The 21,948-nt window shown below is 35.7% G+C and overlaps 2 protein-coding genes across 3 annotated transcripts in view; both read right to left on the reverse strand.

The window, feature by feature from the left end:
- Positions 1 to 3,619, reverse strand: part of LOC108728496 (solute carrier family 35 member F2) — a 9,079-nt gene extending 5,460 nt beyond the window's left edge. For both annotated transcript variants that reach the window (XM_018457062.1, XM_018457061.1), the window contains exons 1-3: positions 3,501 to 3,619; positions 891 to 1,003; positions 568 to 761 (exon numbers count right to left, since the gene is read on the reverse strand). In XM_018457062.1, coding sequence (XP_018312564.1) covers positions 568 to 761; positions 891 to 1,003; positions 3,501 to 3,619 — 426 coding nt within the window. The remainder of the gene's footprint in view (positions 1 to 567; positions 762 to 890; positions 1,004 to 3,500) is intronic.
- A 593-nt stretch (positions 3,620 to 4,212) lies between these two features.
- RyR (Ryanodine receptor) overlaps positions 4,213 to 21,948 on the reverse strand; it is a 43,833-nt gene continuing 26,097 nt past the window's right edge. Inside the window, 31 exon segments of the mRNA XM_018457107.1 lie at positions 4,213 to 5,187; positions 5,285 to 5,450; positions 5,527 to 5,683; positions 5,798 to 6,073; positions 6,188 to 6,248; positions 6,316 to 6,602; positions 6,776 to 7,054; positions 7,186 to 7,411; positions 8,751 to 8,971; positions 9,042 to 9,897; positions 10,004 to 10,220; positions 10,287 to 10,691; positions 10,921 to 11,332; positions 12,034 to 12,276; positions 12,604 to 12,697; positions 13,179 to 13,291; positions 13,546 to 13,917; positions 14,060 to 15,078; positions 15,388 to 16,182; positions 16,527 to 16,680; positions 16,755 to 17,058; positions 17,231 to 17,553; positions 17,697 to 17,787; positions 17,979 to 18,199; positions 18,358 to 18,635; positions 19,230 to 19,401; positions 19,894 to 20,048; positions 20,136 to 20,954; positions 21,127 to 21,268; positions 21,270 to 21,601; positions 21,700 to 21,815. Coding sequence (XP_018312609.1) covers positions 5,025 to 5,187; positions 5,285 to 5,450; positions 5,527 to 5,683; positions 5,798 to 6,073; positions 6,188 to 6,248; positions 6,316 to 6,602; positions 6,776 to 7,054; positions 7,186 to 7,411; positions 8,751 to 8,971; positions 9,042 to 9,897; positions 10,004 to 10,220; positions 10,287 to 10,691; positions 10,921 to 11,332; positions 12,034 to 12,276; positions 12,604 to 12,697; positions 13,179 to 13,291; positions 13,546 to 13,917; positions 14,060 to 15,078; positions 15,388 to 16,182; positions 16,527 to 16,680; positions 16,755 to 17,058; positions 17,231 to 17,553; positions 17,697 to 17,787; positions 17,979 to 18,199; positions 18,358 to 18,635; positions 19,230 to 19,401; positions 19,894 to 20,048; positions 20,136 to 20,954; positions 21,127 to 21,268; positions 21,270 to 21,601; positions 21,700 to 21,815 — 9,469 coding nt within the window. The 3' untranslated portion in view covers positions 4,213 to 5,024.

Raw genomic sequence — 21,948 nt, forward strand, 5'->3', positions numbered from 1 at the left:
ATGTGACAATCTTGCGTTTCGCGGGTTTTCTCCGTGTTCAGATCCATTCTTGGAATGCCAACGTTTCGTGAACCTTGCAGTTCACTTCATCAGGGCGAGAAGCAGCCTGATACTAAGCTGTTCCCCCCCCCTCCCCCCACACAAGCAGCGTAATATAAAAGGAACGACCCGGGGGAACAGCTTAGTATCAGGCTGCTCCTCGCCCTGATGAAGTGAACTGCAAGGTTCACGAAACGTTGGCATTCCAAGAATGGATCTGAACACGGAGAAAACCCGCGAAACGCAAGATTGTCACATGTATGACACTCTTTAAACTTTTTGAAGTGGAATCTGAGTGAAAATTGAGCCAATCTTAAAAAAGAATGACTCAATTTATAATCTTTAAGAGTGAGATTTTACTCTTCGAAATAAGATTCGCTCTAAAAGTTTTAGAGAGTAAGAATTACTCATGTCAATAATATATTATAGGTTTTCTAAAAACAAGATTTATTTTAATCGTTACCTATATTGTTGTACTGCTCTTGCAGTAAACAGTAAACTTGAAAAGTTCTTTATGTATGTACATACCTGTATACTAGCGAGGCTGGTATATTGATGCGACGATGTAATAAGAGTGCACGCCTCAACGTCGATCAGTGCTAACAACAAATATCTCCAGCCACGAGCTCGTATGACGGAAATTAGGCCATTCCCTACACCCCTACAGGACATCCACGTTGTGTAGACTAAACACATCATCACATAGTGCGGAACATTCTGCCCTGTTTCGCAAAAACGATAATAATTAATTAGCCGCGCAAAGTTTCATAAACTTGAAATTACTGTAATTTAATCACTTTAACTTCCAACGCTAAAGACAGAAAATAGTTTTTTCCGAATGAATAAATTACCTGTTGGAAGCGAGAGCTTGTAGGAACCGGTGTTTATGTAATGATTTATGAATGTCATGAAGCACAGCACCAACGAGAGGAACTGGCCCATTATTATCGCCCTCCATACCGCCCTATTTGATAATTCATTAATAAGCATTGATACGTATTTCAAGAATATACAAATGTGTACCTTAAAATATATCTAAACGTAATACTATATGATATTGCATTTGTAAACAGATTCTAATGTCTTAAAGGTATTAATAATTTTGTATTATATTAATTAATGTCAATTAGTGTCAATTTTTAATGCCATAAAAATTAGTATTTAAAATTTATATATTCTATTGAAAGATTTATGTAACTGATTTTTCTAACTATAGATTAAACGTTTTTTTGATAAACGGTTAAAAGCAATCAAATCAGGATTAGAGCAACAAATTAGCACATAAAGAGCATTAAATCCTTCATACATCGAGATTTGATTGTGCTCATATTGGCATGGTATCTTAATAGACATAGACGTCCATTAAGATAGCACGCCAATTTGAACAGAATCAGGTCCCTGTATCAGGTCAATGTATGGAGAATTTAGTGCTCTTTACTTGCTAACTTATTGCTCTAATTTTGATTTTATTACTTTTAACCGTTTAGTAAGAAATTGGTTTTATGCTAATTTTTAAATTAAAAAAAAAATTAGAATGCTCATTAAAAATGTTAACAGTAATAATGAAAATGCTTACACTATAATTTAGTGTTAACTATGTGTATTTTAATATATCTTAGTTTAAATTTCAGTGCTCTACTCTTCACGCTTCAAACAATTCCGAAACGTATATCGTACAAGAAAAAAGTACCAAAAATATAATAAATATATAAGGAAAACATTTATATTGTAATTTACAACTAATCATGTATTAATTTGATAGTTTTATAGTGTTATTTCAGACGTGAAGTGTAGCGCACCGAAATTTAAACTAGGGTTTAAATCCTAGTTGAAATTTAACCCTTTTAATTTAACCCTAGTTGAAATTTAATTTTTTAAATATATCCTAATAGGATATATTAAAAGCACATAATTAGCGTTAAATTATGATATAAACGTTATCGTTATTATTATTATTTTTAATGAGCATTCTAACTTTTTAAAAGTTAGCATAAAACCGATTTATGTTGTTAAGCGGTTGGAATAATAAAATCAAAATTAGAGCAATAAATTAGTACATAAAGAGCACTAAATCGTACATACATCTCACCTGATACATCTCACCTATGTGCTCGTGTTGGCATGCTAGCTTAATAGAAATGTATTCCAACATGAGCACAATTAATCGAGTCTCAATGTACGGAGGATTTAGTGTTCTTTATGTGTAAACGTGTTGCACTAATTCTGATTTCATCCTAATACGTTTTCGTTTCTTCTGCTGGTTTGATTCTATTCAAATCAATATATACATGCTGTGGATTTCATTCAGATGATTTTTGTAACGGTATCTTTTGCAGCTGTTAAAAATTGTGCAAGCCATTAGCGCAATCGCGCACGAAACATCACAATTACCCCGTACATTGAATTGACAGTAGGATAATTGTAATGTTTAATTAAAAAGTGTTATACACTATTAATTATGCTATATCCTTGACAAAACGTTAATTTAGATTCATAGTAATTAGTAATCTTAAAACAACGAATATCGTAATCTTAAAACAATGAATATTTAAAACGACGTAACCTGGAAAAAAATTAACTTTGAATTGATAGTTGCAAACGTAGTAACCTAACCTTTTTACAATGCTTTACACATTTAATAATTATTATGACATAAAATTTTTGTACTTAAGATTTGTATCAATTTAAAGTCAAATTATATTTAAACATGAAACAATATGAAATATAAAATCTTTGAATTTTAATACAAAAAATTAGACATTTTCACAATTATTCCGGTTGACCTTATTATAAAAAACGAAAAAAAGATTTTCTCTAAATAGCAATTTAAATATTGAGCTTAAATTTAAATATATTATATTAAATATTTTATATTGATGGTGTTTAAGTAGTAATGCTTGGCGCTGGTCAGACCAAGATTGCCTATATCGTACTTTCGAGCCGACTATACAATACAGGCGAAGGCATAAGAAAAAACCGCGTAAAAATAAACGCTTAATTTAGATGACAGATAATACTTTATAGTGGCAAATTTTTATATCAATCATACAAAAATGATTGAGATTATTAAAAATATATAAGATTACTAAAATGCACATATTTCAACACAGAGACCCACGAATTTCACACACCCAGAAACCATGCAAAAGATACACTAACACCAGCGCATTCCGAATTTTGGAAGTTGTATTACCACGTATATTGATTTGTTCTATTTTTCTTACTTTAATTTTTGTAACTCCAATTGAAATATATTAAATCATCGTGATTACACCACGATTACATATTGTTATGCCAATTGCGAAAAACTACGACGAAACGTAGCTAAACACCCGCCACTTTTATCCCTGGGTCATTCGCCCCCTTACGCCCGTCCCCACCGACTTTGCTGCAGGGCGGAAAATACACTCAAAGGCTCCTGCGAGCGTCAAAGGAGACTACCTCCACGTTTACTCACGTACCATCGGCCTAACTCGGATATGTAATTTTCGATTTTGTCGCAGACCCCATTCCTGGCCTGCATCGCCGAATTTTGAGCGCCGTGACGATCGCCCGCCGATCCTCCCATGCCATGGTGCATTTTCACCCTGAAGACTCCTCGCCGGCGAGCGAGTACTGATCCGATGCGCGCTTGCGCGACCTCCTTCCGCCGTCAGTGCGGAGGGACACGCCGTTACTCTTGTTGCTCCTCTCTTATTTCCCCGGGAGTGCGTGTCGCGATGGGAAATGCGAGACTTTACTATGCCGCGATAGACATCGATACGACGCGACGTCATAACGTCATGCGGAATTCCGCCAGCGCTTCATCGATCTCAAAATCGATTAAGAGGAACGAAGTATATTTTGATAAAATTCTCTTTCCGATATTATTTCGATGAAAATAAAAAAGAATTTTTAAGTAATTTTTGAAATTTGAAATAGTTATATTTTTTAAATTTTTTCCTTGCATAATTCATTCTAAGTAAATTAAATAAGAACATAATGATATTAATAATTTGTGTAGATTTTAACACATTTTTTTATATACTTGTAAATTTTAATATAATTTTGAAGTCTTTCTGTGAAAATAAAACAAATACTTAAGTTCTAAATTAAATTTGAAAAAAATATATAACTGATGCGCGTAAGGTTGAGAAGAGATCCTGGTATAATGAAGTAAAGAAGTATGTCTTTATTTATTACCAGATAGTCCTGCTGTAGAATTTTATTTACAATATATTGACATTCTCAGATATACTGTGAGCTCAGTCATATATAATGTCCAAAAAGTTCCCGCTTTCATATCAGTCAGAAAAAGATTTGCACATTACATAAACTTTAAACATCTTTAATTTTACTTATTCTATCATCATATATCTCAAACTTGTTATCGCTGCGATACAGCATAAAATTATACAGTATAGATTATCCGACGTATGAAAAGAAGGCAATATTGTAACGCTATGAATATGTAAATTTGTGCAGTCGGTTCCGCCGTTTCCATCGATTTAACAATAACGTACTGCCGATCGAAGGAAATCGAGCTTTTGTCAATGATTGCTATCTAATATTAGAAATATAATCTAAAAGAGAAAATTACTGGTTTTGATGATACAGTTTATGCCATTTTTTACAAAGTTGGAAAAATATGTTCAATTTTATTCCCCCGATGCGGTATCAGACACGAATTGCTCTATAATCCTCATTACACGCAGTACGCAATTAATGCATTACATTCACACGTCAGAAAGTCTATTAGTTAGCCGGAATAAATTACCAAGTGGAAAACGGAGCATAAGTTTACAAGATAAAAATCCTTTCTTTGTCATTATGAGGTAAGATGTAGAACTTTCGAAATTTGATTTTAAATGAGTACTAACCACGCACTCTCGATGAGTAAAAATTTATGCTAAATTATCGAAGACACTGTTCGATGAGGTGAGTCCTCTTCGTCAAGTAAGATCGATCGTTTTTATTGATCACCTTAATTAGAGTCAGGATTAATTTTATTTTTTCTTGGCCTCTTCTTCTACCGTCTCGTTCTGCTTGCGGAAGCAGTCGCCCACCGGGAAGAAGTCCCAACACCTTTGTTGATACATATTCCACACGTAAGTCTCCTGACCAGTGTATTCGGTGTCGGGTTTATTAATCAAGTGCATAAGGAAGAACCTGTTGTGATTTAAAATCATATAGAAATTGATAATATAAAGTTCTTTCTAATATCTCATTGTAAAATTAAAAGCATAAAATATTTATAAAAATTTACATGTAATTTGCTAAATTGTGCTCTTGTTGCACATGAGTATCGAACCCATGCGGTACCGCGTCAAAATATTCCTTTCCTAAACCGCAAATGAAGCAGTTACTCTCCATATTTGTCTTTACATTGTCGAGTTGATCTCGAAGTTCGCCGAACGCATCGATGATTAAACCTAAGGTTCATCAATCGTAATATAATATCGATTTTTTTTTTCTGCTGCAAATCGGAGATCAATCGACTGTACTCACCCTGAATGATAGCTAACAGAATGACGATCACGAAGAAAAAGAACGTGATGTCAAACATTATACGATAAACCTCGTAATCGTCGCCATCAGGTTCACCGATTTCATCGCCTATACCACCGCCGGCTCTTACGCCTTTGTACAAATGAAAAACGAAACACTGAAAGGAAATAAAGAAATGCATCAACAGTTTCAAATTAAAATAACGTGAAGTTTATAGATGAAATATATTATAATTAAACAAAGATTTTTTACGTATTTCTGAATAACATACTGTTAGCATATGATGACATTTCTTGTCTGTTTCGTCTTCTTCCTGTATATAGAACTTTCTGAAGAAATTGAAGGCTATCACAGTGTAGATGTATACTACGATTGTCAGTAGCATCACTGTTAAGACCAACTGCTTGCCGTTATGTGTTACCGATTGTAAGATTGTTCGTAAAGTTTTGAAACCGACTGCGACGTCTAACAAGTGAGCGGCGAAGAAGAAATTGTTGTAGTTGCCGAGGATTGAAAATGTAAAGTACCACAAACTGTATAAAAATGCCTAGAAATTAAATATACACATATAGATACTTAATTTAAATAATTTACATATCAAATTACAGATAAAATAGATATATGAATTAGTCTCGCCGAAAATTTACTTGAAAGAACTTACGTTATCGGTAATCGTGACTCCGGCCTTCCATATTTGATATCTCCAATCGATATTTACAATGCTATAAAAAATTATTTTTTACATTAAAGAATCTCACGGAAAGAGATACTATCACAATATCTACTTACAAATGTATTAAACCAGATCCTTCTTCTTCCTGTTGGCTGAAAGAAGTCTTTTCCATTCCGAGCAAATTACTGATATAATCGAAATCGTACGTCTCGCTGTATTTTTGTCGGACTTTCTTCTTTACGAACTTGTCCCAATAATTAACAGGGAAAGTCTTCGCGGATATTACCATTTTATCCCAGTGCGCTTTAATGTCATCTTCTTCCGGCGTTTCGGCTATATATAATCCATCGAATTCTACTCGTCGTGCAATTTCCTTCTCTCGTTTGAATATGGCCAATGGTACCTGAATAAATATAAATATTTTGTAATTTTACAATACTTTTTAAATTACGATAATTATATAAGTACATATATCTATCATTGAATTTATTAAAATATTTTGTCAATAGAAAACATTATAAAAAAAATATTCAAGATTTATTGTGTATCTGTTGTTATTATTCGCGTTTTAAGTACCTTTAGATGATAATATGCGACAAGCATAGCAAGTGAAACGATTGAATGAAGAGCAGCCAGTAACCTCATAACGTGAGCCATATAATAATAATCCTCAGACACTTCCACAAATTCCTGAACCTCTTCGTCTTCCTCTTCTGAACCGTTTTCACCACTACCGCTGCCTATTTCCATGCCACTACCTGCCAAACCCGATGTCCCCTCGCCTGATATTTCCGTTAACAAATCCGCTATTTGTCCACTACCTTCTTCATCCGAGTCATCAGCCAAAGACGTAACCTAGATTTAAAATCAACATATATAAGAAAAACGATATACATGCGAAACTTGAATTTATAGAATCTTAGATTTTTATACTTCATTTATTGTATTTGTACAGAAAAAAATCGTAATAGAAACTTTAGATAAACCTTATAAAATAGCAGCATAAAGTTGATACAAAAGGCGAGAACTAGCGCGACGTATTTCAGATTGTAGAAATTCCTGGCCAAGAAGGATACTATACGATGACTGTATTCGGACAGATCGATGCTCGATCCTGTAGAAGGTTCAACTGAAATTTCTTGCTTTGCTTCGGCTTCAACTGCTGCCATGGCTGACCGCTGCGGCAGCTTGCGCTCTGGCTTGTTCTCCGCTAAACAAATATTGTAAGAAAGCATTTAATTAACGAAAAAAAATTTTTACAAACAATTTGTTAATTCATTTAAATTCAATTAATCAACATGCAGTAAAATGAAAATATTCTATTTTTTAAAAAAGAAGGTAAAGTAATATTAATATATAATTTATACTAAAATAGAACTATTATACATATATAATAATAATACTAATATAATCGATATTGTTATATAAACAGGAAAGTGTGTGCATTTTTCAATGCAATTTGTTTTAAGCAGTGTTATGATTTTTTCAAGCTGAGATGCTATGATCGTAATTTAAAGATATATTGATATTTGATGCAAGGATAGTAATTGTTTCGGAGCGAAATTAATTTTATTTTTGTAATCAACTAATGATATCTCACTGATTATCTTAGGTACATTGAAATCGCGTATATATCACATGTATATTGTTTTTTTTCTCATGATTCTGCACTCATTAGAAGCGTTAAAGTTTCAGCTTTCCAACGCGACCAAGATCATCTCGCTGCGATTTTTCTGTGCGAAGGTACGATTATATCGATCTGTGATCTTAAATTAGTGTTGGGATTTAGTTGCACATTTCGGCCGATTTTCAGCTTTGTTCCTGCCCGTTATTTCACCAATCCGCGCGCAGCCTAAATGCCAATCGGTCGAAATGTGCAACTAAATCCCAGCACTTTAATCAGTTTAATCCATAAGCGGAGCCGCTAACTGGCCTCACTCATCTGTTCGCACGTTGCGAAGCACGTGTCGAGCGATTACTATTAGTCAGCTGATCAGCTGACCATAGTAGAATAATAGCGTAATAGCATAAGCGTCACATTCACATAACACGCACGCTCCGCATTTATTCATAATTCGTGCGCGCTCGCCGGATTTTCGGAGCACTATAACTCAGTAGAAAATTGTTGTAGTGACATGCGGCAAACATGGATTTTCTTCGTTCCGCGCTCTGCAGATCTATGCCTATGCGAAATACATATCGTAAAACTTTAGTCCAATTTTGACAATGTCGAAACATTACGAATGTCAAAATCTGGATAGATTTTAAGGCGTTTTAAAAACGTCTTAAAAATATTTTGAGATATCTTTATGTTCTGATTTTGGACGTGCGTATTATCTAGGCATTTTTTTTATTTGTGTTAAAGTTATCCATTTTGCAGCACATTTTGTATCATGATATATAAACTTAAATATAGTAACGTTAAAAAAATAAAACTAAAATTATAAAATAAGACCTGTTAATAGTATTAGAAACATTAAACATTATTATAGATTAATTTCATGGATTATTCAATTATCTTTCATTCAGGGACTCTAATATATTTATATAATGTTTATTATACTCTACTAACCCCAGTAGATCAGCTAAAGTAACAGGCGGCTCGCTTTCTCCTCCTTCAGCTCTCGCTCCATCCTCGCCAGTACCCTCTTCGGGTGTACTCTCACCCGTCTCTTCGATACTGGATTGCGGCGTAGAAGTAGTCGATTCGTGCGGCGCTAGTTTTATCTGTCCTCCTTCTTCTTTCGTTATATCCATTCCGAAGGCTTGCACCTACATATGCGAATTTGTTAAATAATATTTCTTAGTGTTGTATTAACATAATTTATTGATGAAGTTTTACTTGTAAATTCGATTCATCCGGCGTCGGTGGCAAAGCGGGTAAATGTCTCGACGGTTTCTCTTCCTCCTCCTTGACTACAACAGGCTCCTCCACATGCGGTCCTCTCATTAATGTCAATAGAAGTCTCATGAAATACTTGATCACGCAGCCAACACCAAAGCCAGAATAATAGAAGGCGTAGAAAATCATCTTGAAGAAACCAATGAAGAGTTCGGGTATCGTCATCTGTTGCATTTCGGCGATCTTGTTCTTAATATTGGTAGGTGAGAACATGTAAAAGAAGAAGTAAACGCCATCTTTGATGGCTTGTATACCCCGCCTAATTGGATCTTTATTTCTTTCTTCATCATCCTCGGTCATATATGTGTACGATGATTCCCTCGCTTTGCCGATTCCGCCACTTTCCTCTACGGTCATCAACGCACTTGCGTGTTGCATTTCAAAAATAGCATCTTCGCAAAAGTTGATAAAGGTTTCGAGTTTTTCTTTCTCACCAGCCTCGACTACCGTGTTATAGAAGTAGGTCTTCTTCGATTCCTTAATTTGCGGCTTTTCCCACTGTTCGATGTTTGACTCTTTAATCTCGAAATACACGCGCTCAATTTTCTTGTTGCCACCGAGGATTTCGATTCTGCCTAAGAACGGCTCGAAGTAATTTAGAACAGACCCGGCTGTCTCAAGGAACCTGGCTAGTCTCGGTTCGTTAGGCATGTGTTCGGACAGATTGGTGAGCAATACAGCCAGATTGAAACCTATTTCCTTCGACGGCTCGTGGAAACGATCCATGAAAGCAACATAATCGATCTTGCCGTCGTGATTCGTCTCGCAACAAGCCAGGAGAAATTCAATTTCCTCGCTGAAAACATTTAAAGAATTTTAGATTTTTTAAATCTTAAATTTTAGATATAGAATAATTCAATTCGAAGAATATTAGACGATGGGTAATTTTGCAAGCGTAATACTTGGTGTAACTCTTCTGCTGCTCCATCTTCTCCTTGAAATCCTTAGGATACACCCAACCATCATTGTTAAGATCGACTTCCAGGAAACTCGGCGATGATACAAGATCCTTTAGTTTCAAGAACATGTCGAAGTACTTCAAAATCAGTTCTACGTTACTAGCCGATTCGACCAAAGTGTCTACCATCTGTTTTCCAATCGTCCCGTTCACGACATTACCTTTAAATCACATGAATATTGATTACTTTATTCATTTTCTTAATAAAATTGAAAAAAAATATATACCTTCAAGCATGGAAAGCATCATGGTAATCATGTCTTTCTGCAAGTTAAGCAATTCTTTCAGAAGATCCACCTGACTGGAGTGCTTCGATAGTTTGTCTTGCATATGCGAGAATAAGAAAAAAAAACCTCCGACTGCGTCCCACAATCTTGAATGCGCTAAAGCTTGTTGATTCTGTGCGCACGGGCCTTGAATAACCTCAGTAAGGGTGTTAAAAACTTGACTAGCAACGCCAATAGCTTTGAAAAAGTTTGCTTTGCCGGCAGGATCGATGAGTTCCTTGCTCGAGTAATGCCAGTAAAAGTCCATGATCGACTCCTGCAATCGCAGGAGGTAATCGACAGTGCAAATGACCACGTTCACCGTCGTCGTATTACCAGCCTGTGTCCTGAGGTAGTTCTGCCAATCTATTGAACACAGAATAAATGTCACTTGATCGAATTACTTTCAATAGTGATAATGTTCCGTTGAACACAAATAGTAACATTACATCAATCATATTATAATTTCCTACTCAACAATGTAATTGTTATATACATACAATATGTATTATAATTACACTTATGTTGTTGAATGAGAAATTATATTATTGATGTAATGTTACTGTTAATTTGTGTTCAGCGGAGTAATACTTGCCGAGATTGTGACCCTCGCAGGTAAGTTGGATAAAGCGAAATAAGGCGCAAGTGAATTCGGCGTCGTGCATATTCTTCTCACCAGCTGCACCCTCGGAACCAACGCCGAGACCCTCAGCTTTCGTATTCCTCTCGAAAGCATCTAGATCCAACACGCTGCAAGAGTTCATTAGACCTGCGATGGACGTGAAGAAACCGACATCCTTTTTTTCCTTTAGATGATTCAGCATCCCTCGCTGAATTTCGATATTACCGCCACGCAGGATCGAAATTCCAAGTTCTAAAGTCTTCATCACCATCTCGCTGGGAATGCCCTTACACGCCGATATGTGCAGAAGGACCATTTCGGCGACGCCGCGATTTGCTAGACGAGCTTGATGGAACAAGAGTTTTTGCTTCTCCATTTCTTGCTCCTATAATTACAGAATATGATAAAAATGTTGTATAAAAATAAAATCACTTACACGTACATAAATTTGATAAATCTACATACATATTATACATTACTTTTAACCAAGCGTATATAGTAATTTATAATAAATATAATTAATATTAAACTTCTTTAATTAAAAATGTTATATAATCATATTTATTTTACATTTGTTGGTGAGATTTAATATTATTTTCTGATAAAAAATGTTCATTAAATATAATGGAATATCTTACCATTAATTTATGCATTGGCCTCTTCAGAATTACGTTAAAAGAAAAAATGCACAATTTAATTATATTGTTAGTAATAAATTGATGAGAGGAAGACAATCTTGATAGCCTACGATGTTTTGCTTGCTCATGAATGATATTATACATATCGCTTTGATTTCAATGAATAAAATAATGTATAATTCAACAAATTCGGGTGTTACATATGGAAAACTCGTATGATTAATATTTTGGACTGCGAGCATATATTAAGCGGATGATTTCTCGCACTAACTACTTATTCTTACCGTAAATAGCTTATGTCTCCGCTTTTAGTAAATTAGAAAAAAAATAGGGAATTTATTAATGCGGTAGACTGATTTAGTGGGAATTTAAAGAATTCTATTTTTTTACTTGAGAGAGAATTATATCTATTATATCAGACGAGAACTTATCAATCAAAAATGCTTACATGGATCGAAGCTCCTCCTTCTTCTTCACCTCCACCTTCTTCTTCACCCTCTTCCTCTTCTTCTCCGCATGATTTTGAGATAATTTGAGCATAACTCATGTAAAGCGGATCTTCTTGAAGAGCGCCTGATCGTTCAGTCATAGCGCCGCGACAGAATGTTGTCACCAATTGTGTCAACGGATCGGGTTTGCTTTCATCCTCAGCTTTATCCATTTTCTTCAATTCTGCATCTTCGAACGATTGCTGAAAGAAAAAATATAATATTAATATTATTTATAATTTTATGTTAAATTACATTTCATTCAATTTAACTCTTAATACACACAATAATTTTCTGGGTCCTTCGTATTCCGGGTTAATTTCTGTCATGTTTAAAAGTGTATAAAAAATATTAAGTGATTTCACATATACTTTAACATCTTTAGTAAATATTTGTAAAATTTGTATTTAAAAAACAGGAAAGGATACCTTTATTTAAAGTGCTCCTAGTATTTCAAAAAAAAGAAATGCGCAAGATACGAATGACTGAATCATGTGTACTGAGGGTTCAATAATGTAGGTCGCAATTACCGTAAGATCCTCGATCATAACTTCTTGGCCCACATTTTCATCTTGTAACCACAGCTCGTAATATGTTCGCGCAAAAATGTTTATCGCTCGATGCCTAAACGAATAAATTTATATAGTTAAAATATTATTCGAAGAAACATATAGTAGAGATTAATTTGTGTTAATCATACCTTCTCAATTTATACAGAGGTTCACTACGTAAACATGCAATCGCCGCTCTTTTTCTAGCAGCGCACAACACCCGTTTCCATCCATCTCGCGATGGCGGTGGCTTTGTCGCCTGTTAGCGTGCAGGTAAACAGCAAGCGCACTCATTAAATCATTAACAATCACTTTCATTAATTATTGCAGTTAATGTTACATAATATATAATACTCAAAACTGATCGATTCTTATTGCCTAATTATTTCTCTCTCTGATTAATAAACAGCAAAATAGCTAATAAATCAATAACACAAAACACACCGGCGACATTCAATTTAACTTAAAATAAAAATGTGGTGATACTAACAAAATTAATAATGTTGTGAAATCACAAATGAAGAGAAAACGTAACTAAATAACAAGAAGGATACCTTGGCAAGGAATGTAAGGAAGTTTGGCGAAAGCAAGCGATTACCGCTCGTTTACGCTGGATCGACACCACTGAACGATATTGACTCTTGCTCTGCTGTTGTGGATGATCTATCTACTCGAGAACAAAAGTACGGAATGAATATGATGAACACTTCGGCGCGACTTAAAGAAACAGAAAAATGATGATATGATGAACTGATTTTCAAAAGTAGCGTTTGCATTTCCAGTGATCACGAAAACATTGATATCAATAGCAAATTAAAAAAGTTACAAAGCTTCGAAGATTTTTTCTTAAGTACTGTGAATATTCAACAAAATTTTGAAAATTACAACTATACAGTAACGTTAAATAGTTTCATAACTAACCATATGTAAACCATATAAGACTTTGGCCATGTCGGTGATTCTAGCAACGACATCTTCCAGCTGTTGAGCCTTTACAGGCTCCATTGCGTCCTTCTTCTGACCTAATTGTGAGTATAGATAATGTTGCCAAGACATTTCGTCGGCAGGATCGATCTTATCCGGCAGTGTCAGTTGAGTCTTGGCAAATTCCGAAATATCAGATTCCGGCATCTTTTTCAGGAATCTGTCTTTGCAATGCTGCACTAATTCTTGTTCGCGACCAGCGAAGAGATTTAAGCCGACGGGTAGCAATCTCTTCAGGCAAGCGACCATCAAGGATGCTTGTACTTCCTTGTCCTTGTCTCTCTTCTTGTCGCGATGTTTCTTCTTTTTCTAAATACGAAAGAGATACTTAATCATTTGATCTTTTGATTCTTGAGAATTAAATGTAGATTAGCAAAATCAAATAGCCCAGGAAACAAGTTATAAATAATGTTAGCTTGTTTTTGCTGGGAAATAAATAGCTTGTACAAACTTTGCCTCCTCCGGAAGGTGCGGTGCCATCAGACACTGTAGCAGGTCTTCTTGTTGCAGTGGGCATGATGAGTACCATGTTATCAATTTCATTCGCGGATATAAAATTCTGCTCTTCGCGCAAGAAGTACTGTGACTTGGACCAGATATTAAATATAGCCGCCACGTGATTGTATAGATCTTCGGCATCGGAAATATTGTTCCTCAGCCAATGATTCCTTTGAAGATCGACGTACTTTATCAATAAGGGATAGAATGAGTAGATATCGCGCACGAGTAATTGCCAATCTTCTTGAATCTGCGCCTCAACTTGCGAGGTATCGTCAGTCGAAGATTTAATAAAGCCCCGAAGAGATTCCTCTTTGTGGAACATAGTGTCCGTTCGTTTTCTGACGCGTTCGGCGAGAGGTAAAAACGGATCCTTTAATAACTCCTCGGATGAATTGATAATGATTTGCTGCGTATAGGCCGCAATGCGCGTCATCCACGGTGCGTTCTCATTACCGATGTTCTTCTTAATCAACTTCAACACATTTTTCAGCAACTGATTCATGTGATCGCTCGTTACCATGCTAACGTAGGTACTCTCAGTCGGATTCACATTGTCAGGCCCTTGCGCCCACCAGAATGGCAAATAAGAGCAGAGCAAAGGTAGAATTACGTCGACGACGTGAGGAGCATCGTTGTAGGTCTTCTCGGATTCGACGAACTGATCGATTTCACTAAGGATGGTCTCCAAGGTTGGCATACTAGATTCCATCTTCGTCATGATATCTTGAGCTTCCAGAGAATGATCCGCGATTCGATTTAGAAGGGAATACTGATTGTGCTTGTTTAAATGAGGTTCTAAAAAGGCCACTGGGAAGCAACTTGAAAAGGCACCCAAGCAGGAGCCTAGATTAGGTTTATGTCGCTCGATCTCAGTCTTCAGGTACTTTCTGTCGTGCGTTAAACTAGCGTCTATTCCGAGAGTGTACAGAGACGCCAACATTTTGTACGATGCTACTTGAATTTCGTCAACTACGTAAAATGAAGAAAATGTGTAAATTAACGCACAAATTATATCGATTTAATTAATTAAATTAATAATAGTAATAGTAATTAAATTTAAATAATTAATTAATTGTTTTTTAGAGTTAGAAAAAGTAATGAAGTGTTATTTTTTAAATAACGGTAACGTGTTACTTTTGAAAATTAGTAACGAGTAACAATAACAAATTTCTACAAAAAAATAATATATATGATAAAATATTATTTTTATAAAATAATACTTTATCTCAACCCTGGACTTATTTCAACATTAATTTCATTAATTTTGTAAATACTTACGTAACAAGTCACTGCCGTACTCGCACGCGGCAAGATGGTCAAACATCGCTGTGAGCACCGGCAGAACTACACTATTGATGTACGATAATGACGTGGAGGTTTTCAAATGGGTGCCTCTGAGATGACTATATTTCCCTTCTTGGAGGTTCATGATCGTGTGACCCAGATCATCGGCGGTATTGTTGAAGAAAGTCAACATGGACGTTCGGATAAACTCAGGACAGTTCTTTACGAGACTCTTAGCGTCTATACCTTTTACTAGCACTTGCAGGCATCGAACCGTTATTCTTACATCCGCGCCAAAAGCGGCGAGTCTCGATCTCAGCAAACTTGCTAACTTGCAAAAAAGAGCAGCTACCATCTCCTTCTCTTTCAACGACGCTGCACCGACATTGTTCGTGGCGGTAGCCACAGCGATAAAGTAGTTTCTATGCGTGCTAAAGTACTTTTCCATTAGTGGAAGGACCACTTTACTGAAGAACTTGATGTCTCTTGTCGAGGTCTTAAAACTGTTTCTTCGACTGAATGTGTCAGAGGGTTTCAAGAGCTTCATATTGATTGTCGCCTTGTCCAAATAAGCTATTAACTTCTCTAATAATGAATAAGCGAATCTTAATTCTACCGCAGCAACTGCGCCAGCCACTTCGGTCTCCGTGCCGCCGCGATTAGGTTTGTGAAGCTTGTACCCTTGATACTGTAAATATTTGAGAAACTCTTGCGATCGCTCACGATCTTTTCGTTTCTCCTTATCAGTTAATAGATCGTAAGGTACCAACTGAGGATGAATACCACCTCCTGTAGTCATAAGATATTACGAAAAAATTATTTAACATATAAATTAAATTTTAATTCAGCAAACATTAATTAACATTAACGTGAATTATAATTTCCCACTCAACAATATAGGTAATTTAATAGATGTATTGTATCACAGTTATACCCAGTGAAAAATGATAATGGAATCGACATCAAATCGACGTCGATTCGACATTGATTCCATGATCATTTCTCACTGGGTATTACTGAATGGAAAATTTTAATTAATAGTTATGTCAATAGTTGGTGTTTGCTGGAAATACGGAGACAGAGAAAGACAAGAGATAAAAAATTGAGATTATTAGATCACAATTTATGCTAACCGCAGGTAGTAAGTTCTTCCTTCTTCTTCTTTGCCCAAATATCATGAGCGTTATCTGCCAAACGTTCAGCCATGTTCTGCATTTCTCTGCTTAGCGTCAGATTAGTCATGTCCACCGGATGAGGATTGTAGTTAAACGGATTAGCTGAGTCCCCCTAACATATTTGAAAATATGTATATATCTTTCTTTTATAGCTATAATAATAAATTTTTGCGAATAATTTCTTACTTGACTCTTAGAAGATCTTCTCATCGAACTGCGATTGGTCGATGGTACATCGACCTCCGCGTGCTCCACACTCCAACCAATTGCTAGGAGAGCTTTCAAGCTCTCTCTGACGGGTTCCTTGTATCGCTCTCGTTCGTAATCACTCAACATATTATATGGTTTCAATCTCGGATGAGTTTTATTCATGTCCGACCATTGATCGCCGTAAGTCCAACCGTTCTCTAACTTACGACTAGCCCAAGCATCGTGATAATGCTCAGAGAATTTTTGCACTATTTGATTAAGATCGTTATTGAGCACCACGCTAAAAAAAGATTGTAAAGAAGATAATGGAACATCAAAATATTCAAAATCACAGATCTTCCATATCTTACAATTATCAAACTATTAAAAATTTTCAAATTATTAAAATTTTGTTTGATTGCTATAATAATTTTTTAATAATAAGAATTTAATAATAAGAGTTAATAATTAACCTGGAAGTGTTGATTGGCTGCGGATTGTAAGGACCGTCGGGTGATTGAGTCGAGGCCGATTTGCTGCCGTACCATTCGTCGTCGTAATTTTTCGATAAAGAATAATCTGGCGGCAGAGCACAACCGATGGCTGTCAGGCAAGGCAGCGCTTTTCCGAATAATTCTGGATCGTAATCCATTTTAGACAGGGAATCGAATATATTGCTAAAGAGGACCATCGTGAGACGTTTCTCTTCATCGCTCGACGCACCGTAAGCGCCTTGACCGGTGGAGCCGGTGGAACCGTAATATTTCGCGCAACGATCGTAATGCAGCGTTAACAACTAATAACATAAAAATTAAATTATGCAATAATAAAGTTGATAATAGAGGTTTTGTTTAACAAAATTTTATGGCTGTTAATTTTCAATAGTTATCTATATTAAATAAAAAAAATTAATTGTGGAAGTAGTAACAATTGACGTACTCTGAGAGCTACTGTAGTATACTCTGATAATTTAGACACATCGACAGTCAGCTTTCGTAATAACTTCAACAACATGCTCGGCTGCATTTGACTGCAAAGAGAAATTCGAGTTAATTCTTAGAACGTAATTCGCGAATTTGTGAAGATTATATCAACTAAGATAAAAAGCGATTATTTTTAATCTCAGTTGTTTTAAATAATAGCGTTGAAATTTACCAAACAAATGAACATTTTTTCTCTTAGAGCAAAAGAATTCGATAATTTGAAAAGTTTTTCGCTTACCTAGTCAACGCGACAAGGAAGTCCGAGACAGCTTCGCGTTGACCCTTCGTCAGCATCCGGTTCTTACTGAGTCGGTACACCGTGTGCAATGTAGCGTCGAGTAAACTCGCGTAATTGTCCGCCTCGTTGTAAAATTTGGAATGCTTAATTAACAGTGGCAAAATGCTGTTTCCTATGTAACGATTCATAGCGAGTGACATTTCGGATTCGTAGCCGTCGTTCTGCGAAAAAAAAATTAAATCAGATAATATAAAAATGTTCTAATTTGCAATTTTTAAAAAATTATTACCTTTGTTAAATTAATAAAAAAAAATAAATTTGCGATAATAAAATTTAAATGATTTTACACGAGGTACATAGACATCAGTGTGATTCGTACTCTGTCGAGCATGGTGGCGGCGCGAAGATCCGGCAAGAAAGCTTCCTCTAATAATTTGTAGAATAACTCTTGCGTTTCGATACCATAAACACGTTCGAGAAACAGCACAATGCTTTGCTTGTGCCCTGGTATTAAACCAGATGGTGTATCGCTTTTCGGTCGTTCCTCGCCGGCGGCGGGATTGAGCAATGTGAACCGCAAAGATAGCACACCCTGAAGATCGTCCAAGGGTACTAACGATCTTAAGATCGCCCGGGCTCGGAGAGATTCGTTCTTCCCTGAAATAATTGCAGGACTTTAAACAAACAGGCATTGTTTGTGATACTAATGTTTTATTAAAGCAAAATTTCGTTTCGTATATTACCAACGGATTTTATGAAGGCCTCTGTTGGTCATTAAGAAAGAAATAAACGATTCTTATTAGATAATTCGTTATCATTCGCTTATCGTAGTGAAGTTTTCGAGCAATTTTATATGGGAAATATATGCGAACAATGCAATAATGATGGTATGAAGTTTGAAAAAAAAAATGATTCGAGAATTTAATAATTTCTTAATATTTTCTTAATAATTTCTCTAAAATCATAATCTTATTTTTTTTATAGATTTCTATAAAAAAATCCTATAAGGTTGTTTGACATATTATTTCTGTAAATGATTAAGTTTGAAAAAAATTATATATTATTAAAAATTATTTAGTATTAATTGCTTATACTTTTTCACATTTTATATTGAGTTATTGCAGTTATTTTAAATAGCGGCCATAAAAATTATACATAAAGTCGAAAAATAAATTTAAAATGTAACTATTTTTGTGAATTTTGTATTAAAGACGATGAACGTTAACTCTTTGGCTTAATTCATTTTCTTACCTTGTTCTATCACGGAAGAATCCGGAGCACAGCGGCCTAACAGATCGATGAGGGTGCAATAGAAATTTAATATTGCCGCACCAGTGTCAATGTAGTCTTCATCGTCGTCTGATTCCGGTAGTGGATGTTCGAATTGCATCATCATAGCCGTGCCCTCGGCCTCGTCGTGCACCTGTGCGAGGTACTAAGTTGACACCAAATTAATGGAAGGTCGGGTACATGCTTACGGAGAATTCATTTTAATATTGTCGCACAGTCATATTTTATGCCTTATATTTAGCGAACTTATGATTTGTTTTTGAAATAAAGAAAATCATGTGGATTATGAGAAATTAAGTTCATATTAATTCCAAGGAAATTTCGGTAGCATATCAAAATACAATAAATATAAATAAAATCACACGAATTCTAAGAATTAAAAAGAAAGAAGGGCTAAGTAAAAATTATTGAAATATGAAGAAATTAAAGGAATATTATATCTATATACAGAATACATAGATATATTTGTTTGGTATTTTTAGGGGCTAATTCACACAGAATTGATAATACACACATAGATCTTTTTTAAAAATAACAATCAAAAGAAAAAATAGTTTCTTACTTACAAAATAGTTCGCTTATAGTCTTTAGCTTTAACTATAAATGAAATAGTGAGATAGCTTACTTTTCGTCTATCAGCAATACGTTCAGACATCTTGTTAGCTTCTATAATGGCTCTCAATAAACCTTCACCTTCGCCTCGAAGAGCCGGACCCAAGCATTCTGGTCTTCTGATTAGCAAACGGATTACCAAGTTTGCATTTTCCTCCACGCTTTCACCTGTGATTAAGATCGCAGTATTTAATATTAATCGCTTTTACAGTAGAAAGTTGAATAAATTAAATTAAAAAATACGGTAAAACTTACCATTGACCCACACGCAAAATCTCAAGAAATCGAGATAGCGTTCACCCTCAACAGGATCCCAACCTAAATCAGGGTAGCCCTTCTCCACTAATTCCGAATTGGACTGCAGGCCACATCGCGATAAATAGATAGCGATTTTCTCTAGATAATGTTCTCTTAGAGCCAAAGCTAATTCTGTGTTTTCCATCAGTGACGAATATGCTACGTCTAATGGCGTTGATCCTCGCAATGACGGTCTTGCCAACAGAATATTGCTGTTCTCCAGCAGGAAGTCAAAGTGGTCGAACATGGCTTTCTGATTCTGTCTGGATGTACGACAGAAATAGCACAGGAATCTGCAGCAAGCCACGACCATCTCGTGAGAGGTGTCCTTCTCCTTTGATGCTGGTTCACCTTCCGCTGCTTGAGCCTGAGTTTGAGCGTCAGACTGCGCCTGAGCGCGTCTTCCTAGGGTATTCATCATAATGGCCATCACGTTTTCATGAATTCTCAGCACTCTAATGAGATCGGGATGTTGAAAAAATGTGTGATTGTTCACCAGCTTCCACAGTCGCTCTCGAACTAGCGCTTCCTCCTCCTGAGACATTTGTACTGGTAGCAAGGCACGAATTTGGCTCAAACCGACCCACATTAATGCGACATCATCCTTCGTCTTGTTGTTAACGATGTAAGTTTTCTCCAAAGCTCTGATCAACTCACCGACGGTATCGTATTGCCTGACTAATAAGCTGAACATCTCTCGTACGAGTTTCGGTGTCTCGATTTGCGATTCTTCAGCCCAACTCACGATAGTTGATATTAGCACCTTGCGAAATACCTCTATAAAAAGGTAAGACAAATATTATTGTTTATAAATATATTACGTAAAATATATTCATTATGACTACATGCAGAAAAATTACCGAAAAACTAGAAATTTTGAACAAAAAACCCAGTAAGAACCAGCTCTTTATCTCGAAATAAAAAATTTTCTAAATTTCTATTATCTTACCTTCCGGAGTCTTTTTCTCGGGCTCGACTTCAGGTTTAGATTCCTCCTCGAGTTCTTTAACAGCGTTGATAAAATTAAAGAGGCGTTTCATAGCTCCAGGTTTCTGAATTTCTTCAGCTGGTTCGTTTGCGGCATTAGCTGCACTCGCCACAGGGACAACTGTCTGGATCTTCTTCTAAATCTAAATTCTTGAAGCTTAGAATAGCATTCATTTGTTCGCGAGGAGGACACCTGAATTCTCTGGTCTTTTTGGCAGCGACAGCCGATGGCAAATCTGATTGTTTGATCTCGATATAACGTCGCAATTGATCGGCCTGCAATTCTCCGACGAAATCGTAAGCGAAAGCAATAATGGACTCGACGCGATGGCGCAATTGGATGTCATTTAAATGATGAAGTAGATAGCACATTTGTAATTTCGCTCCCTCAGCCATTTTCATATGCAGTAAGCCTTTCTTGTGCTCGTCTTTTCCTTCTATGATGTTTTGATAACTTTGTATTGAGTTCTTTCTTTGAATTGTTTTCTATTTATTAACTTTTCTATTTATTCTACTTTTCTTTCAATTAACTTACCTTTATCGAAAGACGGGTCCCAGGTTTCGGGATTTATCATAATGAGTAACTTGAATATATCCTCGTTTCTTAGCATGCCGACTAAGAGCAATCTATCTACCAGCTTCAAAAGTGGTCTGTAATTTTCAAAATTGCATCAGAACATATATCGTATATGACTATCAGGTGATGAAATGTTGTAAGCGAGAAGCAAGAAATTGAAAATTCCTATTCAAAGAAGAAATAGAAACAAGCTCGCATATTTTGTTT

This window comes from Mycetomoellerius zeteki, unplaced genomic scaffold (genome assembly GCF_001594055.1).
Source record: "Mycetomoellerius zeteki isolate Tzet28-1 unplaced genomic scaffold, Tzet1.0 scaffold62, whole genome shotgun sequence".
Taxonomy (NCBI): domain Eukaryota; kingdom Metazoa; phylum Arthropoda; class Insecta; order Hymenoptera; family Formicidae; genus Mycetomoellerius; species Mycetomoellerius zeteki.